Source organism: Eleginops maclovinus, chromosome 22 (genome assembly GCF_036324505.1).
Source record: "Eleginops maclovinus isolate JMC-PN-2008 ecotype Puerto Natales chromosome 22, JC_Emac_rtc_rv5, whole genome shotgun sequence".
Classification (NCBI taxonomy): domain Eukaryota; kingdom Metazoa; phylum Chordata; class Actinopteri; order Perciformes; family Eleginopidae; genus Eleginops; species Eleginops maclovinus.
The window spans coordinates 1,637,515-1,662,482 of NC_086370.1; the positions used below are offsets into that span (position 1 = coordinate 1,637,515).

The window sequence follows — 24,968 nt, forward strand, 5'->3', positions numbered from 1 at the left end:
CAGAAGAACAGAACAATGAAATGAAATGGTACTTGGAGGATAAAACAAAAGTTGAGTCGGGACCGCTAGCATGGTGGCAAAAAAACGAGGAGCGTTACCCGAAGCTGGCCAGAGCAGCCATGCGTATTCACTCCATCCCATCCACGTCCACACCATCGGAGCGCATCTTCTCTAAGGCCGGCTTCATTGTTAGCAAGACGCGGAGTTCACTTCTCCCTGACAATGTGGACAAATTGGTCTTCCTTTCTCACAATTTGAGAAAACTCAGAGCCGAGGACAAATCACTGTGAGCTTCAGGTTTTTTATGCAAGTCTACCTCGTTGGTCTGTTAATCTGCACTGTCTGTTTCAAATTAGGCCTATTTATTAGTTTAGGGCTATTCATGTTTGCCTATTTTACAGCAATCATATTTTTTTTCGTTATGTACATTTCCAAAAGAAACGAAAATAATAATATGTTTTTTTTTTTAATTAGTTTAAGGCTGTATTATTATTTTTGGTTTTGTTGAATTGTTGCATCATCATTCAGTACGTGTGTGGCGCCTGTTTAAAATAAATAATCAGAATGTTCAAACTCCGTCTGTCTTTCTGCGAACGTCGGGTTTTTTTCTCACTCTCCGACTGAGAGAAGAACTTGTGTAGGCTATAGGCCTAGTGTTTAGATGAACCAGGAAACATTTTGTTAGTAGTCACACAAGGTTACTCCCGGCGTTAGTGGTAAATGTGAATAGATGCGGTAGCCGGGCATTAAAGGTAAAACTTCACAGATGTGTATCCCGGTCAAAATTGTAAAAAAAAAAAAAAAAAAAAAAAAAAAAAATTGGGGGGGGGGGGGCGATTAGTCGATTAGTCGGAGTAAATGACGACCACTGGTCGACCAACAAAATCCTTGGTCGGGGACAGCCCTACAAAAAACCTCCGGAGAGCGTTGATAAAGCTGTCGGTTGACATGGTTTCGATTAGCTCGATATGTACTGCTCTGGTCGACATGCATGTAAACAACACAGCCCAGCGTTTGCTGTCTGCCGATCCTCCTCTTGTCCGACGTGTCATGACGGACCACGGACCAAAGACATCGAGGCCAACTGTGGTGAATGGGGGCTCAGGAGTAAGTCGATCGGCAGGCAGATCGGCCATCTTCTGATTCTCCAACCTTCCTCGTAGCCTGCGACAGGTAACGCACTTGTAAATGACAGAAGACACTAGACGCTTGCTCCCAATTATCCAGTAACCAGCCGATCTTATGGCTCCTTCTGTAATGTGTCTTCCTTGATGAGCTACTTGTTCGTGGAAGTGTCTCACAAGAAGTGTAGCGATGTGATGCGTGTGTGGAATAATCAATGGATGTTTTTCTTTCTTTGAGAGATCAGCATGAGAAAGACGACCTCCAACACGAAGCATACCATCTTCGTCCACGACTGGATTGAGTCTTTTGAGTGCGCTCTGCTTGGGGTGGGTCTGTTCGCTTTCAAGACACTTGAATTCCTCTTTAAAGGCACTGTGCTGAACAGAGCGGATGATCACAGCTTTGGCTTGTAGAAGCTCACTCATGCTGGATGCGTCTCCGAAACACTTCCATCCTTTCTTTTCATCCTTGTCTGACTTTCCTTTGAAGGATGCTGCAACGTGAATAAGTCTGGCTACGGTGTGATAGAGTGTTCTCCAGCTTGAACATCTCTCAAAGTGTTGAGAGCCCAACTGAGACTCTGATGCCTTGGTTGCCAGAACTGTAGCCTCCGGACGAATCTCCTCATCCACTTCAGGCTCAATGAGGGCGAAGACACTAGAATCGGATATCTCCGCTGCTTTGTTTTGATAGAGAAAAGCTGGACCTGACAGCCAGCTGCTCTGCTGGAGTTGGCGTGCTGGCATGAACCTTGTCGCATGATCAGCGGGATTCAGATCCGTCGGCACATAGTGCCACTGACTGGGGTGTGTAGATCGTCTGATCCGAGTTACCCGGTTGGAGACATAGAGGTAAAATCTTCTTGTACAGTTATGAATGTAGCCAAGAACGATCTTACTGTCCGTGAAGAACTTGACAGTGTCCACTTCCACGTCCATCTCATCACTGATCAGCTCGTACAGCTCAACAGCCAGCACAGCTGCGCAGAGCTCCAAACGTGGAATGGTGTGAGCGGGCCGAGGAGCTAACTTTGATTTCCCCATGACAAACCCAACGTGATACTGTCCCTCGGCGTCTGTAGCTCTCATGTAAGTCACTGCTCCTATGGCTACTGTGGAAGCGTCTGAGAAGATACACAGTTCTTTTGTCTGTGTTGAAGACAGCGAAACTGGTATGTAGCATCTCCTTATGTGCAGGTCTTCCAGAGCTTTCAAAGAGTCTCTCCACGAGTTCCACTCTGCCTCCATTTGTGGAGGGAGAGGAGCATCCCACTCACTCTGCTGAGATGACAACTCCCGGAGAAGCGCTTTTCCTTGCATGGTAATAGGAGCTACGAAGCCCAAGGGGTCATACAGACTGTTGACCGTAGACAACACACCTCTTCGCGTGTATGGCTTTTCTTCGCGTGACACCAGGTAAGTGAAGCTGTCTGATTCCAAGTTCCAGGAGAGGCCTAGACTCCTCTGAAGAGGGAGGGGATCCACTCCGAGATCCAGATCCTTGAGATCTTTGGCTCGGTCCTCGACCGGAAACGCTTCCATCACCTGGCTACTGTTCGACGCCAGCTTGTGCAGTCGCAGGTTGGATTCTGCCAACATTTCTCTGGTTCGTGTGAGGAGATCTATCGCCTCTTCTGGTGTGGCGACGGACATGAGACCATCATCGACGTAAAACTGCCTCTCAACGAACTGTCTTGCGTCAGAACCATGTTCTTGTTCACCTTTCTGCGCTGCTCGTCTCATGCAGTATATGGCCACCGCAGGTGAAGGGCTGTTTCCAAAAACATGGACCTTCATCCTGTACTCGGTCACATTCTTGTCAATGTCATTGTCTTCATACCAGAGGTACCGTAGATAGTCTCTGTCCTCTTCTCGGACGACGAAACAATAAAACATTTGTTCCACGTCTGCTGTAAGAGCCACGCGTTCTTTACGGAACCGCAGAAGAACTCCTAGCAGAGTGTTATTCAAATCCGGTCCACTCAGGAGGACGTTGTTGAGTGAGGTTCCATCACACTCGGCGCTTGAGTCGAAAACTACACGTATCTGGGTAGGTTTCTTCGGGTGATACACACCAAAGGTTGGTAAATACCAGTGTTCTTTCTCTTTGTCCAGAGCTGGAGCAAGCTCGGCTTGGTCACTGTCCAGCATTTTCTGCATAAACTTGATGTAATGCTCTCTTGTTTCCGGCTTTTTCTCCAGGGTTCGCCGAAGTGAGCAGAGGCGTTTCAAGGCTTGCTGCCTGTTGCTTGGAAGGCGTCGCCTGGGAGCCCGGAATGGTAAAGGAGCCACCCAGCTATTTTCTTCATTTTGATAGACGTCTGTGTCCATGATAGCTAGGAAGGCTTTGTCTTCTATGGACAGCGCTAGCTTGTTGTCATCCTTGGACCTGTCGAACACAGAAGACCCCAAGTTGTCTGTGTCCACATGGAGACTTGTGTTTACGTCACCTGCTGGTAAGGTCGTGCTGTGATGAGGAGCCATACCACCGTAGTCTTCCTTCACGTGGATACTGTTTGGACATGGCTGTAGGTAGGACGTGCGGCCGTTGTTCAATACGTTTGTTCTGTAGACGTTCACTTTTGATGGCTTATGAACTGAGCCCAAGCACACTTCTCCCACAATGACCCAGCCTAGGTCTAACCTCTGAGCGTAAGGTGCGTCCTGGGGCCCGTTGATTTGCTCACGTACCTTGTGTACGCTTAGGATGTCCCTCCCTAAGAGCAAGAGGATAGGTGCGTTGTGGTCCACAGGCGTGATTTTACCAGCCACTGACCGTAGATGGGGGTGATAGTGTGCGTCCTCTGGGGACGGGATTTCTGTCCTGTCGTCAGGCACCATGTCACACTCTATTAAGGGAGGTAGGGCAAGCTTTACTTTTCCATCCATGGACTCAATGACGAAGTTAGTAGCTCTCCTGCCAGACGTCTCTAACTTCCCAGCACAGGTTTTGAGAGTGTAAGGGGCAGAGCTAGTTTTTACTCTGAAGAGACTGAAGAACTCTGTCTTGGCTAGGGACTTATTGCTTTGTTCGTCTAGCACTGCATACATGTTGATTGATTCCTCCTTTCTCCCTTCAGGATATGCTTTCACCAAGCAGATCTTTGAACAAGAGCGTGCACCGTCTGCATTCCCACAAACCTCTGTACATTTTGAGTTGACAGAAGAAGGTCGGCTTTCGCTCTGCTCCCCGCTTTCGTTTCTGTCGTCAGCTGCACTCTGCATGGTCAGAAGAGGAGGACCGGGGTGCAGAGCTGTGATGTGTTTGTCACTGCTACACTCAGAACACTTGACAGTCATTTTACAGTCTTTGGCCATGTGTTGAGTAGACCCACAACATCTGTAGCAGATGTAATTCTCTCTGAGGTATGACTTGCGCTCTTCTAGAGTTTTGTTTCTAAAGAGCTTACACTTTTTCAGTGGATGGGGCTTTTTATGTATCGGACACTGACGATCAGGTTCTTCCATTTTCTTCTGAAAAGGACTGGCTTGGTAACCTGATGACTCTGCAGGGATGTCAGTTTTATGTACAGCTACAGGCCCCCTACCACTGTACTTTGTAGGCCTTTCTGTTCTGGGAGTGACGTGACTGCTGATGGGGGTTATAGCGAAGCTTGGATCGTTTTTTATCTTTGCTTGCTGTTCTACGAACCTCGAGAAGACAGAGAAGGGAGGAAAAGCCACTCTGTAATCCTCCTTGTACTTGCTTCCGAAGCTGGTCCATTTCTCTTGGAGGTTATACGGGAGTTTCTCCACTATTTGTTTCACACCACGTGCTGTATCCAAATATGAGAACCCTGGGAGTGCACCGTCTTGCTTAGCACCCTCCAGTTCACAGAGAATGTCACTTAGCTCTCTCAGCTTAACAGTGTCTTTATTGGTCAGCCTTGGGAAGTTCTCAATCTTTTTAAGCAGCGCGTCCTCGATGACCTCAGGAGTCCCATAACACTCTTCGAGACGTCGCCAGACCATCGCAACACCTGCGGCGGGATTGAGGACGTGCACTGCGCGAACTCTCTTGGCCTGCTCCGACGATTCAGCTCCCAGCCATTTTGTTAACAGGTCCAGTTCTTCTCTGGCTGAAAGATTCAAGTCTCTTGTGGAGCTTAGAAAGGAAGCCTTCCATGACCAATAATTTTCTGGTTTGTCATCATATTGCAGAAGGCCAGCACTAACCATTTCTTTTCTGATGAGATATCTTGCGAAGTCTTGTGCGCCGTTAGTCTCATGTGCGTACTGTCTTGTATGGTTAGCTGTGTACTGTGCACCGTAAGGTTGAGTGTCACTCAGTGTCCTTGCTGGTTCTTTTTTCACGTCTTCGTAAACGTGCTGTGTGTTCCTCTGAATGTCATGAGAAACTCTGGGCTTAGTGTCAGGTGTTTCCTGTTCATCTAGTTTTATTCTATGTGTCCCCACGACGACAGGTTCGTAAGGCAGTTCCTGTATGAACATGTCTGAGTGTCAACGTACGTACTCACTAGTACGTTGAACTGCACTGAAGGGCTCTTCTTCGACATCTGGAAGCTGGCTGAGCTTCCCGCTTTCGACCTCTGCCTCCAGAAAGGCTGAAGCCTCCGCTTCAGCTGCAGCCACAGTTTTTTGACTCTGGAGGAGATGGAGATCAGCGTCAAAGCCAGCTTTTTGCTTCAGCAGGTTTGCTTCAAGTTCAGCTTTCTGCTTCATGACGTTAGCCTCTTTTTCAGCGAAGGCTAACGCAGCCTTTGCAGCTTTCGCCTTAGCGTAGGCCTTTGTAGCTGAAGACGTTGTTGATGTGTAACTACCAGATGCTCTAGATGACCGAGACTTAACATCTCGTGCTTGATGAGTCTCTTTTTTCTTGGTAGCTTGATCTACAGTCTCTGTTAGCTGCTCTTCACCAGCTGCTTCTTGCTGTGTAGTGGTACAGTCTTTAAGATAGTTTCTTCCTGAGCGCAGACTCATGTTGCTGAATATTGTGTTTACTGCTTGAGCCCGCCGTGTGATGTCTTTTTACTGTACTGCCCTCGCAGTGCATGTGCCGATGCAAGGCTAGACAGTCAGATAACGGTTAGCTAGAAGCCCTCCAAAAAACCACAAGGCTTGACTTTTCTTGTCCTTTAATGAAGTCTTCTTTTTTCCAACATCACCGTAAAACTGCAGATTACAGAAATAAACACACTTTACTTACTTAAAACTCAGTGTGAGTTGGCATAGAATGAGTACATTTCAATTAGCCTCCACAAATGAACAAACTGAGAAGAGTTAGCATGTTAACACAAAATAGCATCTCAGCATGAGCTAACGTTAGCGGAGTAGGCTATACTCATAAAAACACAACAAGTAGGTCTTGATATAAAATACACATTTGACCACTTATAATACTTACAGACAAATATTCTCCAAGGCAAAAGCGTTTGTAACCTTTGACAATATGATTTTAACAGTCTGCTTATCTGTCTGTGCGTGCCTCAGCTCTCCTGAGCACGTAATGAGGAGAACAACCGCGCTGGTTACATAGCTGCTGCTAACGCACTGAGCGCTCACTACGATGCGGTTTCTCGAGACCAAAGAAAAGACCACTCACTCTGACGCAGTTTCTTACAACCAAGAACATACACTTTTTAAATCTACGTATGAACTGATGAATTTTAACTTAACTTATTACTTTTAACTTTTTCATCTGCAAAGGCAGAACATGCAGGATATACAGTATTCAACCATTGTAAATGAGTCTGCATACTGTAGCGTTCGCGGCTCCGCCGCACGGGTGGCTAACTAGTTCAATGAGGAGGACACGAAGGTTTTAGTTGAACCGGTGAACCGGGTTTTATTACCCTACAACAGACTAAATTCCGGGGTTGGAAGACTGCCCAAAACAACAAAGGCTAGATAAGGTCTGCGGCAAAACGTGCTTGTCCAATTGTCTTTTTCTCTCCCTCTCCCGCTATCTCCCGCTCCGCCTCCACACTCCTTTGTCAGCACTGCAGGGTCGCTACAATACATTTACAGTACAGTATAAGTATTTTTACCATGACTGTTATTTATCATGAACTTGTATTTTGACATAGGCTTATTTATCTCTATAAGCAGTATTTATATATTTTTAACAGTTCTATTTATCACTATTTATCTTTTTAACCGTTAATGAACAGCATTAAATCACGTTTTAAACCAACATGAGTATCTAAATGATCTCAATGAAATAATCACATTATGTACACATTAAAGTATATCAGAAAAATATTATTACAACCTGACATCATATTCCATCTCTGTCTTCTGTCTCCTGTCTCATTAAATATGGTGGTGGCATAGTAGTTTAGCCAGCTACACATTAGCTATAGCTATTGAACACCAAAGTATTTACTCATCGCTAGTTTAGAGGTGCTACCGCGATTAGCGTTAGCACCGTAGCTAGCGATCTTTCTAAAGTCGTTTTTTCCCATATCACAATGGTGCAATAGTACCACGGTGGGTTACAACATTGGATAACATCTCTGCAACTCCGACTGATTTTATGAAAGGATCTCAGTAAGCAGCATGTTCACATGAGCTAACATCAACAAGCTGACAACGAGGCCTAGCCTCTTAGCATGTAGCAATGCTCTTACCGGAGTCTAACAGAGGGCTTACACGGTTGAAGCAGCTCCTCTCTCTCTCTCAACAACTCACGAGGCTCTCTCCTAATAAACAAACGATTTATCAACACACTACGCGGGGGTTAATCATTAATTTATGAGGTTTACATAACGTTTCATACAGAAATTCGTCAGCTCACTCAACAAACGGCACTCAGTCAACGTCTCGGTTGAGTCTCAGGACGTGACCATGAATACAGGGCTGGTGCGCCCTTGTGATACCTTATGCACATAGCGCCTCCTGCTGTCCAGGTACTCCAATCGTGTAAAATGTAACCAGACCAGCTAGAAAATTAATGAAATCACACCGAAAATATCAATACAGTCATTTTAACCTATTGAAAAGTCCTTAGCTGTTTTTAATGAGTCTGAATTTTAAATGGGGGCAAGATATTTTGATCAAGTCTTTTTAATGTTAATGTCTCTGAAAACACTTCTGATGTCTCTGCAAACACTCAGTGCCACATGAAGACCATTGAGAAGTTAAAGCAACCAGTAGGACTTTCTTTCTTTGACATTTATGCAATGGAAAACATGAGCAAAAATGGATATGTAATTTTTCGTTTACACACACACACACACACACACACACACACACACACACACACACACACACACACACACACACACACACACACACACACACACAGAGACACACATACACACACAGTCTCTCTCTCTCTCCGATGTGAGAGAGAGACCCATGTGTCTGTTGTGATTACTTCTGAAAAATAAATATTTGTCATTTTGACATACACTGGTATTATTCTCTCATTCGGTTCACCCTGTCTTGATTTAGTGTAAGGAGGTGGCCCCTCCAGTTTTTTTTTTTTGCCCTAAAAACGGATGAAGAGGGCCCCTGGCTATGTTCGCCTTAGGCCCCCAAATTGCTAGGTTTGCCACTGATTCTGTATTCTGTAACGGAATATGTTTTGAAAGTATCCTGAACACTGTCGATGTGAAAGGGGATTTAAAATCTCAGTAGAACATTTTAAACTGTTCTCCTTTCTCTTCCGGCTCAAGAGCACTCTGTTAGCCTCCAGTCCTCCTCCACCTTCCTCCCTCTTGCAGGCAGCCACTCCTCCCCTTCCTCCTCTCCCTCCTCCTCCCCTCATTGCTGTGGCTGGTGCCTGGCCCCCTTTACTTTCCTCAGCTGGAGCTCTCACACACTCACACTCAGCACTCGTGCGGTGCAGCAGCTATCATGACCCTGCTCGAGGACAGCCCCCTCCTTGAATCCCCCATCAACAGACGCCTTTACTGCAAGTGATCTTCATCAACATGAGGAGGAATCTCTGAGGAGCTTCTTCTGACCTCACCACGCTCCAGCCTCAGGGATTGTAACCGCACCATGAGTGTGAAGAGGAAGAAGGCTGGGCTGCTGATCAGCTGGCACAAGTCCTTCTCCATCCTGGCTCCTTGGAGGAAAGGTACATTCAGCTTTATCTCATTATCTTCGTTGCAGTGATGTTTCAGCCTTTACTTTCTGTGTGTGCTGTGGGATGAGATGCAGATTCCTTCCCAGGAGTTTTTCAATTTTTGTCTCTGATCAGGGCATTAGTGTCAGTAAGCAGAGGGACAAAGAGCTCTCTGAGGGTGTGTGAGACAAGTGTAAAAAAGGGAGAGTACACTGATAAAACTGTTGATAAATATGAATATTAGGTTCTACTTTATTATATGTATCTATTGTTATCTATATTATTGCTTTCAATTACATAATGCAGTTATGGAAATTCAATTTTAAGTGTAGCAGCTCCATCACATGTCTGTTTAATAAGAGCTTGATTAGATTCCCAGAATAACTTTATTTTTTTAAGAGGCAATTAACATTTAAGAGCAACTTTTAGGCATGTCTGGCCGCCCATCATAAAACCTTTTATATCATTTGAAGAAGTGCTTTTATTGGAAACTATAAGAAGTAAATACTATGTGGTTGCCCCACCAAAACACACATAGAGTGTGATGTAGGCCGGGTTCCATCTCCTCTCAGGTTTCCACTTTAGCAGCATAGCAGTCTTCCGAGGACACGGTACACAACAGCGCCAATTAGGTCTTTTGTTGTACTTGAGTAAAAGTAGAAATACCAGAGTGTAGGAATACTCAGTTAAGAGAAAGTCTTGCATTGCAAATGTTACTTAAATTAAAGTAGAAAAGTGTTCTCATCAAAATGTACTTAAAGTAGTGACAGTAAAAGTAGTCATTGTTTGATTGGTCCATTTCAGAATAATATCTCTGATATGTTTTATAATGATTGATCATTAAAGTGTTCTCAAAGCTGGTAAAGGTGCAGCTAGTTTTAATGACTTTGTATACTGCAGGGTAGCTGCTGAATTTACTCCAGGTGGACTAAAGTCTGTTTTAAGGGATGATTATATTTACCATCATTAATACAGGTCTGTAAAGTAACTAAAGCTATTCAATACATGCAGTGGAGTAAAAGTACACCATTTACCTCTGAATTGTAGTGGAGTATAAGTACGAAATAATGTGGTTACTTAAGTACTAGTTTCCCAAATTGTACTAAAATACAGTACTTGAGTATGTACTTAGTTATTTTACACCTATAAATTCCATAATGAATATTTATGTGTGTGTGTGTGTGTGTGTGCGTGCGTGCGTGTGTGTGTGATGTTAGCACCACTCTGCTTCTCATTCCTCTTCTCTTTCTAATCATGGCGTCGGGTTGCTCTGCATTCCACCAGTGCGTCTCCTTCACAGATCACTGTCAGCTTATTTACAGTGCGAGCCTCCACACCTGCCGGGGAGCAAATCCTCTGGCCGGTTTGTTCTGGGGGGGGGGGGTTTAAATCTACTCATAGTTGGGCCTGTGAGGAAGCCCCTACGCTTTGCTCGACAGCAGTCACATTGTTTGCCATGTTTCTCAGAGGAGGAAGAAGAGGGCCATTGTAAAGATAACAGCTACAGTGTGTGCTGCATGCTGTTCAGGTTTAGGATGGAAACATCATCACTGACAGAACTCTGAACCGTTTAGCTTGATGGAAAGGAACTAAATATGTTTCAATAAATGACCTTTCATCAGACTGCCCTCTCTGATCATCATTTTCTGAGTAATGTCTGAAGTATGCAACACTGTGGAGCCCCGGGGAGTACAGGCTGTCAGTGTTCAGAGACCAGGAGGTTCTGAGGGGAGTGCAGCAGTAACTATCAGGTACTTCACATGAATACATGTATTGTGTTTCGTGCATTCACTATGTCCTCCATTGTATTACTCATACGTAAATGCAGTAAGTTAGCAGAAAGAAAGACCTCTGAAGCACAGATTCTAAACTCTGACTTCAGCCCTGCTTGAACTCCTTTTACTTTAACCACATATTCAGTTTGTTGGAATAGAAGGTCATAAGGCTCTACTAGGAATATCACTCCACTGATGATGCTTTAGGATGTCAAACTGCTCCGCTTCCCTATAAACTCGTTTGAATGTTTTTTTCCCTCTTAACAAAATGAAATAAGCTGATCCAGTAATAATAATAATAATAATAATAATAATAAAAACAATAATAATAATAATTTGAATTTATATAGCGCCATTCTAGGTACCTAAGGTCACTTTCCATTTTGTGAGGACAGACAAACAAATAAGCAAACAAAAAACTAGGGCAAATAAAAGAATAGAAAAATAGAGTAAAATAAAATAGAAAACAAAAATGGCAGTTGTGGTAGAAGAACGGGGGACTAAGATGAGTAGGAGTGTTGTAAGTGTCTGTCAGAGGTGGGACCAAAGTCATAGTTTTGCAAGTCACAAGTCAAGACAAGCAAGTTCCGAGTCAAGTCCCAAGTCAAGACTGACAAGTCTCAAGTCAAGTCCCAAGTCCTACCGGTTGAGTTTCAAGTCCTTTCGAGTCCTTTTCACAACGGAGAAATAATATTTACACAAATCCTGTATGCTTTTAAGATCTGTATATATTTATCAAACCAAGAACATTGTTCAAACACAGTTGAAATAAACAAAGGCAAATGTAATTTCCACAGAAAGGGCTGACATTGTATTTCCATTGCTTATTGCACATCACTGTCTCAAAAGATCCTAATTTTTGCAAAACACTCTTCACCTTAAAACTAAAATCTAGCCTTGAACTAAAAAACATGTCTTCACCCTCAAACAGGTATTTGGAGGATCACAAAAACAGTTGAATGAAACTTTTCCAAATGTGTTACCACTTTATAAAAAATATGAGTGAGTGAGTGAGTGAGTGAGTGAGTGAGTGAGTGAGTGAGTGAGTGAGTGAGTGAGTGAGTGAGTGAGTGAGTGAGTGAGTGAGTGAGTGAGTGAGTGAGTGAGTGAGTGAGTGAGTGAGTGAGTGAGTGAGTGAGTGAGTGTGTGTGTGGAAGGGGACTAGATGTCAAGTGCCCTATGCTGCATTGCATTTGCAAAAGATCAAATTGGCCAAAAGTCTGTCAGTCATTTGTGCACGATGGGGACGTAGTATGATGCCACCATGGCTGAAAACTCGCTCCACTGGAGCACTAGAGGCAGGCACTGCCAAGACTCTGGTGGCCACTCGGAAAAATGAAGGAAGAGACTTCATGTTCAGTGCCCAGAACAAAAGGGCGTTCTGTCCTTCGGCTGTGTCTAGGTAGTGATTTAGCTGTAGTGCTGGAGTGGTCCCAACATCCTTCTTCTGCCTCTTATCGTATGCAGCAACAGCCCTTCTCCTTGTCCAAGGTCCTCTTGCTCTTCTTCATCAACCAGAGGCACAGGTTGCTCAGTCTCTGCAGCATCTTGCAGGATCAATTCTGGAAAAACATTTAACAGCAGAAACAAAAGAACCCTTATTACCATTGGTGTTGGTGATACAGTGTTAGGCTGAAAAATGCTATTATTGATGCTGTCAATAAGATCAGACTAACCCTAACCCTAACCCTAACCCTAATCCAGAAAAAAAGTTGCATTGAAGTCAATAGTATTTACCTTTAACTTGTTGTGCCACCTCTGCCTTGATGTCACAATTGACCAGTACATGGTGCTCCACCCACAGCAGAGAAAAGGCTGGATACAAGGCGGCTGCTTTGAGGTAGACTGGGTCTGAAAAGGGGGCAGTGATCCCATCTTCGTCCCGGCCATTTTCATATTAATGAAGATCCCAAGAAATCTTTTGTTCAGGGATGCCTGGAGACTTCCAACCAGGCCGCTCAGGAAACAAACTCGAGGCTTCAGCTTCTCAAGGTGATGATTGAGGGACAAGACAGATCGAACAACTGCACTGATTGTGACAACCTTCTCTCCCTGTGTCAAATCAGTTGCTTCTCCAAACGGCTTCAAGATGTCCACCAACTCCTTCAACAGATTCCACTCTCATGGTGTGAATGACAACTCCTTATGCCCAGCCTTTTCTAGAATGGCACAGAGCTTTAGATGATCACACTGGAGAACTGCCTTTACTTGCCTCAGTGTTGAGTTCCATCTTGTGTTGACTGCAGCAGGGATGCCTTTTTGTTCTCCAAATTCACTATCAAACACATCTTTGAATCTTGTGCTTGTGCGCAGCAATGAGCTAAGTTTTGATAACTTGGAAAGAGAAGGACATGCCACTTTTGTTTCTTTCAAACCGTCTCCCACCACCAGCTGAAGAGTATGCGCAAAACACTGCAGGCGCTGTTTCTTTGCCATAGCAGCATCTACCGTTTACTGTTCTTTTTCAAAGATGTGCAATTCACCGAGTGGTCACTGGTTAGTGGTGGTGTTCCAAAACGAGTGTCTTAGCAAAATACAGTTTTTGTCGTGTTTAATTTGCCATTTTGTATTCCAAATATCAAGCGGATGTTAATAGCCTACTCAGTGAGGTATCTGAAAACATAGCTAGTTCCACAATAGCAAATAACACGGATGGAAACCAAATATTTCGCCGATATATTTTTTTAAAACAACTACGAACACCACTTACCACTCGGTGAGTTGATCATCTTTGAAAAATAATGTTTAGGGTTGTTTTGAAGGACAATGTTATGAATGCCTGTAGCCAACCATTCTGAAGCAGGGGGTGATTCCAAATTAGCCAAAAGCTGGAGACTGGACCAATCGTCAACATTTCTATTTCATCCAAGACGACCCAGGAAGGGGGCTCAAAGTGCAAAATAGTGAACTTGTCCATTAATGAACCCACAGGAGATACCGTTTAGCGTGTCCGTAAGCCAAGGTGAGGTTAACAGTCTCATTGATATGTAGCTAGCTAGCTATTAGCCAATAAGCTAGTGTTGGCTTTCATTCAAAACGTACCATTCTTTGTGCAACTTCAAATGTCGAACGAAGTTGGAAGTTGTCGCGTCTCCGTCTGTTATCTTCGTCCCGCATGTTTTATAGACTGCAGTTATTTTTTCATCCATTTTTGCCTACTTGGTGCCTTATAGTTTGTTCCGCCTCATTGGTTGTCCAGTACTTTGATTGGTTGGATGCTGTTAGATCAAAACGTTGATCTAATTTGTTTGGATGTCATGCCACACACACGTTACGCACACAGGTGCAAAGAGAAAGAGCGCAGTCCATGTCAACATACTTTTTCATCTTTGGGTTTGGGGAAAGTAGCAACTCTTTTTGAGTCAAAAGGGGCAAGTCCAAGTCCAAATGCGAGTCACTGATGTTAAAGTCCAAGTTAAAGTGCAAGTCTTTTTCAAGTCTAAAGTCATCAAATTCATGACTCGAGTCTGACTCGAGTCCAAATCATGTGACTCGAGTCCACAACTCTGGTGTCTGTTCAATTTACCCACAAATCCTTGACCTTGCAAGTGTTCTGAAACGTACAAGTGTCGGAAACTACGAGGAATCTGCTCCAACCTGCTGTTCTGTATTTTTGAGGGATGAGAAGTCAAACTCTTAACCGTCAGGGGAACTGAGACGCAGGAGATCTGACTTTAGTTACAGTGCTCCTGCACATTCTTGCCTTATCTTAATTGTTTCTGAGTCGGGGCCCCCGTTAACTTTGATAAAGAGAGGGCGTCTGGGAATCATCCTTAAGGTTGATGATGCCACAGCCAATATAGAAAACAGAGCCACCCGACCCGGCCCAGAGGACTCGGTTTCTCCTGGATTTAAAGTCAGAAACTTTGTGTTCAGGCAGAAGGTCCATCATCAAATAAGAGGGATTTGTAGTCATTATTTATTTGTTTATCGATTTAACAGTTTGAGACCTAATCACCAGAGGTGGGACTAAGTCATTGTTTGGCAAGTCACAAGTCAGTCCCAAGTCTTAGCAGTCAAGTCCAAGTCAAGTCCCAAGTAAAGACAGAGAAGGGGAAGTCGAGTCCAAGTCCGAGTCACATCAAAGCCAAGTTGAGTCCAAGTCCAAGTCCTGATCTTTTTCAAGTACAGAACAAGTCATCATGTACTCTTCACTTAATATTGCAGACTATCGATCACAATTTTAACATATCAATCTAATCTACAGTCTAATTTTATAAATACAGATTGAAATATGTTCAATGTTTCTGTACTGAAATATTTTACGATATACAAATGCGCCCTAAGACCTTCAAAGTATCTCAGAGAAGTGAGAGTGAATATTGGGTTTGAATTGTATTAGCACGGAAGGCACCAATGTGACCATAAAGTTAGTAAAGCACCTTGACCAGTGAGGCATTTGAGCTGAATGGATGTATGAACGCAGTGCTTGAGCATGCCAGTTACAGTACGTAAACAATTTCCTTTAATTACAATGAGACTTAATATTTCAATAAACAATGTTTAATCTGCATTACAAAACTAAATTACAAAAACAGCAGAGTTGAAAGAAAAATAGGGGCAGTTATTTTACGATTCACATCGGGAAAATGAAAAGTGAACCATTTTTTTTCAGGTGTTGCCTCCAAAATGTAAGTGTGTGTGTGTGTGTGTGTGTGTGTGTGTGTGTGTGTGTGTGTGTGTGTGTGTGTGTGTGTGTGTGTGTGTGTGTGTGTGTGTGTGTGTGTGTGTGTGTGTGTGTGTGTGAGTGAGCGATCATGTGCCACAGTAATATGGCAATGAGAAGGTTGTTTTTTTCTCAGGTGTTGCCTCTGTAAGTGTGTGTGTGTGTCAGTGTTAATTTTGGCAGCTATTTTAGATTTAGTCTTAGTCTTAGTATTTGGACGAAAATGGTTATTAGTTTTAGTCATATTTTAGTCCTTTTTATCCTAAATAGTTTTAGCCTACGACAACTCAAAACGTTTTAGTTCAGTTTTAGTCGATGAAAAATCATTACATTTTAGTCAACTTTTAGTCAAAATGTTTTTCTCTCTATAAACTAATTCAGTTAGGCAAATACAGGTATTTGAAATTGGAATCAAGGTGACAGTATTAAGTGTTGACATTTGTAAAACAACATTTCACCCTCTTAACACTGTGTAATATCTGGTGTTCTGCTATAAGGGTCATGCAGAGGCAGAGCGCCTATCCTTTTAATAGAGAGAGCGAGAGCGAGACACATGCAGACTGGACGGACAACTCTCGAATAGGTTTCCCTTCTGCGGCGCAATTGCATATTTTCCGTAGGTGAAATCCGGGAAAATCGTGAATATAAATGAGGGGAAAGCCGGGGATTATCCAATCGAAAAGGCCTAAATCCGCCACATGATTGCATCGCTCGCGCTTGCCTGCCGGCTCTCGCACTTCACGGTCTTCGGGGTTTTGCAAATTTACATTGCAGGGAAGGATGTCCATGATCAGGAAATTTAGTTTTTGACTCAAGACATGTCAAGTCATTACAAGTAAAAGAGGCAAAGTCCGAGTCAAGTTTCGAGTTAATAGTATTCAAGTCCAAGTCGAGTCGCAAGTCATGCCGAATTTGATCAAGTCAAGTCTGAAGTCATTAAAATCATGACTCGAGTTTGACTCAAGTCCAAGTCATGTGACTCGAGTCCTGTCTGCTAATCACTAGGAAGTCTAAAGGGATAAAGCATATACATCTGCTGCAGCCCGGGCACAGACCACACTGTGCGCTCACATACCCATAACCAGTAGCGGTGCGTGGCCAATTTTACAGAGGAGGCCAGAGAGATCGTAAGCTACTGAATGACGTCATACCCATGTCAACAATGTGACTAAAAGTAGCATAAATAAATCAGGACAAATGATTGCAGCTGCTGCTATTTATTGACACCATATCGCAACAAGCTTAAACAAACACAACACAACACAACACAAAACCTTACACCCATATTTGTAATCTCAATAATACACTGAACTGTAGCCTACAGGTGGCCTCACATTCTAAAAGTCTCTGACGGGTTCACACCGCTGTCCGCAGGATGCTAAAGTGAAAGCCTCGGCTGTCACACTGCGTAAAGAAATAAAGTAAGCTTACTCACTATTTGTAGAGAAATGCCATTCTCCTATCCTTAATGGTGGCGAAATGATCTGTGACCCGGTCATACAGATCCCCATGCTGGAGCGGTCAAACAAGAGGCATGGCCAGCAGAAAAGACAATTTAGCATTACACTCCCTGTTAGCCAGTCCGTTCTCGTATAGCTCTCTTCACAAAACGTCCGGGTATTTCCTTTAGCTCTTCCCTGAGTAAGGTCGAGATTCGGAGTGGACCTACCCTTCTGTTTTATTTTTAACTGAATTTCAAACGGTAGTTTAGTGAAATCGTTTCTCAGAAAAAACTCTGGGTCTCCGTCGCCATCCATTCTTACTTTCTAACCTTCCTTCACGGTTAGCAACAGCATGGTTGTGTGTGGTTACGTACTTACGTATTAGTGTAGGAGGCACGTACAAGCTAGCCTCCTCATTTTTTAAATTTTTACAGTTTGATTGACCTTGATGAGCGTTCGGTGACAAGCCGAGCTTCAATCTGATTGGCTAAAACCCTTAGTAGTAGTGGAGGCCAAGTTAAACGGGCCTCCTTAGATGGCAGTATTTCACCTATAGGGGCGCTGTTTTGCTCGCTCAAAGAAAAACATGACATCAGGGAATTAAACACGGCATATTTGGAACCTAAAATGTGCGTCATGAATCCCAACTCATGGATATTTTTTTATCGAATATAAATGAGGAGGCCACGCCTCCCTTGGCCTCCGGGAGAAAACGCCACTGCCCATAACCCACCTGGCTCCTAAACATGCTTGTCTTGTCAGAGCCTGCTGGTGACCTCCTGTGCTCAGAATCTGAGGCTACATCTGAGCCTGCTGTTTAGCCAGAGGGCTTACACGTACCTGCATGCCCCCAAAACACCTTTGAAAACCTCCCAAATCCTATCTCCTGCATTAAACAGCAGGCAGACAGCGCCACAGACTGCCTGTAACGCTTCAAAGTGCAACCCAGCGTTTAAGTCAAAGCTTTCATACTTGTGATGTTAACCAGATTACAAACACTCCTTTAAAGAAATACTTACAGCAAGTCACCCCCCGATACTATAAATATCTTTTTAACTTTTCTGTTTGTGTATTTTTCCAGTGAGATAACCGACGCTCATTAGTCAGATTACAAGGCTTTTTCAGCCTCAGACCTGCTGAGTGTCGGGTGATAATTGGAGATAGTACGCTCTGCAGGAGTTTATACAGATTTTCTCACAGTGGTGCTCCACTTTGTTGTTCCATTTTCAGCTCATCTGTCTTTGGACTTTTACCCTCAGTAGCTGGATTTGTGTCAAATAAAATGTACTAAAATGTTTCCACCAGATCCAGATTTAATTTTTTCAATTCAATTTCCTTCCGTTGACAAAACTGGGCACCTTGGTACCCACAATGCACCATGACCTCCGGCAGTTTAAATTAAATGTGTTATAGTGGCAACTAATCCAGCTTGGAGGTTACAGCTTGAAGCAGAGAGGAGGGTCCATAGGTGTGTGCTTTTTCACCCCCCACACCCACTGGCCCCCGTTAACTCTGATGCGGTCCCAGGCTCCCGGGCGGCTCATAGCTCTGTTCTTAGTGACTGTCAGAGAGGGCAACAGGGCAAGCCCCCTACTCTAATCGAACACCTCCAGTCCCCAACACTCTGACTCTGAGAAGGATTCACTTGAAAAACAATGCAAGCACCTCCTGGAATGTGAAATGAATATGAAAGGAAAAGGCCTAAGGCAGTTTTTAGGTAGAAAAGAGCCCTTAGGATGAGTGTGGGGGGAGGGGGGAGGAGGGAGGAGGTAATCATATGTTGTGGATTGTAGTCAGGCACAGAGGCTGAGTCAGCCAGAGTAGACAATTACAGGATATAATATGTTTGTGTTGTTTGTGAGGGATGAGGACAGGTGGTTCCGGGGGGGGGGGGGGGGGGGGGGGTACTTGTGTACTTCACTGAAACATTATAATCTTATTTTATTATTACCACTCTCCTGGTTACTGGAAATAAATAACCGGGTTATTCAGTCACTGAAAAAAGATTGTGTTAGTTGAGAAAAGATGAGTTGGACACAAAGACACTACTGATGATTTCTACAGAGCTGCAGCTCAAACAGGACAGCATCGCCATGAAGACCTCATGCTCATGCATACATACGTCCATGCACAGTGTTGGAGAGTAAGGGAATACATGTACCGGCATTACGTATTTAGAATACAAATTATGAGTAACTGTATTCTGTTTAGATAGATGGTATTTAGAATACAGTTACATTGTTGAAATCAATGGATTGCATGACGATACTTCTGTGTTCCATGAGTTTATTCACTCTCTAAATAAATTGAGGCAACTTGATGCATTTCCCAGAAGCCCAAACATGAAAATGAATGAAAATTAGCTATTTGAATTGCGTGATCAGTTGCCTACAATGGAGTGAGAAGAGGAGCAGCTAGAGGTAGAGCTGGAGTGGAGCCAGCACAACAGAGCCAGGGCAGAAATGCGTTTCTATCTTGGAAATTCAAACAGCATTTCACGTTAAAGAAAGAGAAGGGAGAACGAAATATAACTGTGCAGTGCAACCTCTGCTTGCCAGCAACCAACCTCCTTTCCTAGTCATCTGCTGTAGTTTTACTGGTCACCTTGCTATTTTATAGTATTCAGAATACGTTACTCAGATTGGGTAATGTAACGGAATACGTTACAGATTACATTTTTGGGCATGTATTCTGTATTCTGTAACGGAATACGTTTTGAAAGTATCCTTCCCAACACTGTGCATGAGTCAGCTGCGGTGATAGCTTTATTTCCTCCTCCTAACTCCTGACTGTCAGACAGAATGAAAATGATGCAGTAGGTACCAGATCACTATTCCTCCTGACTTTGTAAAGGAAAGGTCTGGTTGCTTTACATTAACTCTCACTATATTTTAGTGATTAGGCTGTCCTCAATAAACACTATGTAGGTAATATTAGGTTTGATGAGAACTAACATCTTTTTTTTTCATATGATGACAGGAAGGAGCTGCTGACGTTATGAAGTTATTTTTTGGGTATACTCCAACACTTTAGTTAGATTTACATTAATATGCATTTTTAGATTAGATTTAGATTTCAGCATCCTAGTTTGTCTCTTCTTGATGCAGAGGAGATTACAGTCCATGGGTGAATGAAAGCACAACGGTTTCTGCTAACAATGATCAAACTAAAGGATGAAATTGGATCTATTGGCTGGATATTGGCTCAGTGTAGGACAGTACACTGTTCCGTGTCTGGGTCAGCAGTAGTCCTGGCTGACAACTGGAAGAAGCAGCTATTAATATTCTGGGATGGTAATTGTATAGTTGACCTGCATGTTAGAACATGTTGAACAGCTGTGAGGAAGATAAGCCTCTGTGGTGCAACATGTCTAACCAGCAGTTTCACAGACTTATCAGTCATAGTCAGAAAAGGAAGGAAACGTCACTGGTGGATAGAGTGGAGACATTCACAAAAACAGAAGTGTGTTAAAGTGTGTTATCTCAGTGAATAAATGTAGATCAGGAGTTCTGACGGGGTTCAGGAGCCCTAGAGAACAATTTCAAACTCAAACAATGAGCCCTACAATGCATTCACAAACTGCACATTTAAATTAGATTTCAGAGGAATTTAATTTTCTAATTGATTATGGTTGCAGTTTTACACATCAAATTAATACTTCAATTTGAAACAGAACTAAACAAAACAAAACAAAACCAAAAGTCAACAAAATAACTTAGTTACGTATAGAACATCTATTGGTCAGTGTTTATTTTATTTTTTAAGGAGGGATTCCCTAGAAACGTTAGTAATAATGCCGTTTTGTTAATTATACGTTCAGCTACAGTATGATAAAGAAGCTTTCCATTTTCTTGAAGAAAGATGTTTGAAGGCAGTCTTTAGTTTAGTTCAATGAAACCTTGAGACTGTGTCTGTGTGTAATTTAACTCTGGATGGTTATTTCTGATGTGTTGCTCTTTCCTACATTTGTAGCCCCTGCACTTAGTTTTCTCTGTAATGCATGTCAAAGCCATACCTGCTGTAAATACAGAAGTACAAATTCATATCAAATATTGATTGTGTTCCTAAAATTGAAAGAAAGCCCCCAAAGTACAAATACCGGGTAAACATGACAAATGCTTTTCAACATGTAAACGTGTGTTCTGATCTTGACACACTATTGCTAAAAGGTATACTACTTATCTTCCCAATTTTAATTTGGTAAAACGCTGAACAGTAATGTCCGCCAATTGGTTATTAGCAGGCTACTTAGCACCTTTGCTATCTTGTGCTAACAGTGGGCCAACATTATTCACTCTCAAGACGTGTGTGTTTCAATGTTTTTACCATTCTGCATCTCCTTAATGGAGCAGTTAATAATCCAGCAGAAGAGTTTTGTATTAAAAGGTTTAAACGTTGTGCCCGGCCTTTATGATTGGCCAGTCAGGAAAGCTGTGGTTCTGTTGTACAGGTCTGCCTCTGTAGAAATAAACTTCTGCAGAGACCAGCTGGAATCAAAGATAAAGGTTTTTATCATTGGATAAGTTCATGTTATTCCCATTGTTTACATTGCTGGTGACTTTACATTACTTACGTCACATTATTAGTATAGATGTAAACACAAAGTGCTTCACTCATACAGGGAGGTCGCTTGGTAAAACAATAAACCTAAGTGACCTGCTGATGTGACGAGGGAAATTCTTCACATTCTTCTACTTCTCCCAGCATTCTGCAAAAAACAGGACATTTGGGTTGAGCCATCAAAAAGCATTTGAATGAGTCTGGTTTACAGTTTTGGCAGACCTCTCTTTTATAATGGTTGACTATGGGAAAAATGCTTTTTGGTTCACAGGTAGAAGTTCGGCTGCAATACTGCAAACCCCCACTGGGTAAAATTAAAAGCAAAGCCGAATCCTGGTTTTATAATTTATCCATAAGCAGCGGGACTCACATGCACTCAGTGTGCAGTCAGAAGCACAGGAAGCTGGGATCCATTCTCTGCCATCCACATCACCATGACCTATCTTTACAACACTGATCAGTGAGACCTTGATAAAAGTTATTATAAAATCCATCATTATATTCTGTCCTGGCAAACATCATTTATAATTCACAAAGCCAGTAGTAGTCTTTTGTCAGGTAAATATATTAAAAAGGCGTTTGAATGTATAACAATTCAGTTAATTGCCATTCTTTGGGAGAGAGTTGCTGATTTGCCGAGTTACAGAGCCCTGTGCGAGAACAGGTAACAATCACAGCAGAAACAAAGAATGGCTGAGCTCTTTTTTTTGGGTTGACTCACATTAGGAAAACACAGAGCTTGTTTATTATGTTAGGAGAGCTGGTTCAGAGCCTTTAGAGGCTAATAACCTGGCAGAACCAGACACTGTTCTATCAGTGTTTTGGAAGAGCTGCTTCTTTCCAACAACAGGTGTAGGAAAACTGTGGTCAGTGCTAGACTGTGTGTGTGTTCTTGTTTTGGTCAGAGATGAGCTGAAGTTTTCTACGTGAAATCTTCTGTATTTACATCTATGTTTCATTTGTTCTCGATTCGATGTGATTTTAAATTCATCAATAGCTAATATTGTTTGTTTTGATGTAATATAATTCATGTTGTGAGATGTTTTCAGTTGTGTCAAGTTACAATCCAAGTTGAAAACCCTCCAATCAGCTCCAATCAGCTAACATCCTGTTTCTAAACTAAAGCTGGAGTATCATTCATTCAGTGAAGCCCTCCACTCCTCAGAATCACAACATCCCCTCTGGATCCTCTGAACCACTGAGAAGGAACCCTGTAATACTTGCTGTTGCTTTGGGACAACATACCATTAACCCAAGACTTCAATTTTAATTCTCACAGCATTTTTCTTTTACTGACAATATGTATATATTGCTTTAAAAAAGTTAATGTTTATCTTTATTTGTATCTCATTCAATTTTTTTTTAGAAATTCTCGTAGATTGACGGGGAAATTGCTGCTGTGACAAATCATTTCCCAACTTGGGATAAATAAAGTATCTGTATCTATCTTCTAACTGCATCAGATTTATTGTTTCATATTTGCCATCTCCAGCAGGAAGTTGTATTATCATCATATTATACTATATTATTCCAAAATGGTGTTAGCTGCAGTTTTATTTGACTAAACAAACACAACAACCCTTAACTCAATAAGGGCCCCTGCATTTTTCTTGGATAACAAGGGATTTTTCTTATAATTCCAAAGTTCAAAAGGTAGGGAAAAAATTTCCAGTTGATTGGCAGAGAGACATATCAGATTGCCCACACTGAGAAAGAGGAGAGGACACATATGGCTGCTCCCTATAATGGTCTTAACTGGAGCTTCTGATCAAAGCTGGACAGGTAGGGGACACTGACACATTGTGTGGGTCCTGTGGTATTTCAGTGAGGAATGTAGGATTACATGAACACTGGGCTTCCACTCGTATAGATGCTCTGGTTTGATGGTGCACATGGTGCCTTCATGGTGCAAAGATGTGCCCAGGTCCAGAGGTAGCCCACTGAGGTTGCAGAATGCTTGTAATGCCTGCAGTCTTCTGTTTTCTTCTTAATGAATTTAAGTTGTTGTAGATTTAAGGTCAAGAAAATCCTCTCTGGCAGCCCTAAGCTGCACTTTGGCTTTACCTCAAGTATTTCAAGGTCTTTTGTTTCCTTTGAGGCATATCAGCAACATTTCAGACTGTGTGAAAACATTTCAAACTGGGGGCCCAGGTACAGTATGCAGATGGGGGACACTGTTCTCCCAAGAAAAACACTACATTTTTTCCCCTAACCAGTATTCTTTGTTTCTAAACCCAACCAAACCTTAACACTTGCTGGTTCGAATCAGGAAACACGTTAGATTTTGTTCCAGTAAATTAAAACCGTTTTAATGGCATCAGAAAAAGAAATACACTTTCAAAGAACCTTTCATTGTGGGAATTTGTAAAGGCCTACAAGTATAAATCCATACTTCCTCATCTGTTTGCAGGGAAAGGAGACAGAGATGCGGTGCAGGACAGCGAAGTAGTCCTGACCAAAATGAAGCTCTTTAGCACCTTCCAGGAGAGGCTCCTGGTGGCAGAAGACTCAGTGTCCACGCTCTCCACTGCGTCTGTCTCAGAGCAGGACATCTCAGAGCCCATCAAAGCCTCTGAGGGGAAGTTCCGTCTTGATGAAAAGTCGGGGCCAGACTACCTATCTGCTATTTTCTCAGACTCCCAGCTGCTGAGGCTGTATAAGTTTGAGTCTGAGGATTCTGGAGTGGAGCTGCCAAGTGGAGCTAACTCTCCTTCTACCCCCACCGGCTCTGAGCACAGCTTCGTGGTCCACAGCCGAGAGTCCTCCTGCAACTCCTGCATCCTAAACTCTGACCCTACCTCTCTGCACGATGAACACACGTCTGAGATCCAACAGGCAGAGGACTCAGTGGATATCAGTCTGAGAACAGCAGGGGATACTCAGGATGATGTGCTCACACACTCAGAGGAGCTGAGTCCAGCTGTGGGAGTGGACCTGCTCACAGAGAGGGAGCAGTGCAGGACTGAGATGTCTGATCAGCTCCAGGACATTAGACCCGTAGGAGAAAGGACCTGCTCAGAGGACATGAGGCCTAGGAAGCATTCCTCACCAGGAGCCTGTGATGACATGGTGGGTAGTGACTTTGAGCCTGAGCCTATAAGAAGGAGCGACACTATTGACAGCCTGGAGGACTACATGGACCAATGCTGCAGACTGAGTGAGGTGAGAACAAGATCAAATCCAAACTGACCCATCCATTCTCATTCTGCCCTTTATGTGTCCAGTGCTTCCTCTGAGACCTTTCACTCTTGTTCCCAGGCCAGATGGGATAGGCTATATAACCCCTGCCCCCCAGGTCTTCTTTTAGTCTAGACATGTTACATCCAAAAAGTATATTCTCAACATTTGAGTTTGCAGTTCATTTAC

General features: G+C 43.0%; 1 protein-coding gene across 4 annotated transcripts in view; it reads left to right on the forward strand.

Moving 5' to 3' along the window:
* Window positions 1-8,912: 8,912 nt before the first annotated feature.
* The window catches only part of si:ch211-250c4.3 (uncharacterized protein LOC100535981 homolog), a 38,551-nt gene continuing 22,495 nt past the window's right edge, over window positions 8,913-24,968 (forward strand). For all 4 annotated transcript variants that reach the window (XM_063875428.1, XM_063875429.1, XM_063875431.1 and 1 more), the window contains exons 1-2: window positions 8,913-9,171; window positions 24,013-24,764. In XM_063875428.1, coding sequence (XP_063731498.1) covers window positions 9,093-9,171; window positions 24,013-24,764 — 831 coding nt within the window. In that variant the 5' untranslated portion in view covers window positions 8,913-9,092. The remainder of the gene's footprint in view (window positions 9,172-24,012; window positions 24,765-24,968) is intronic.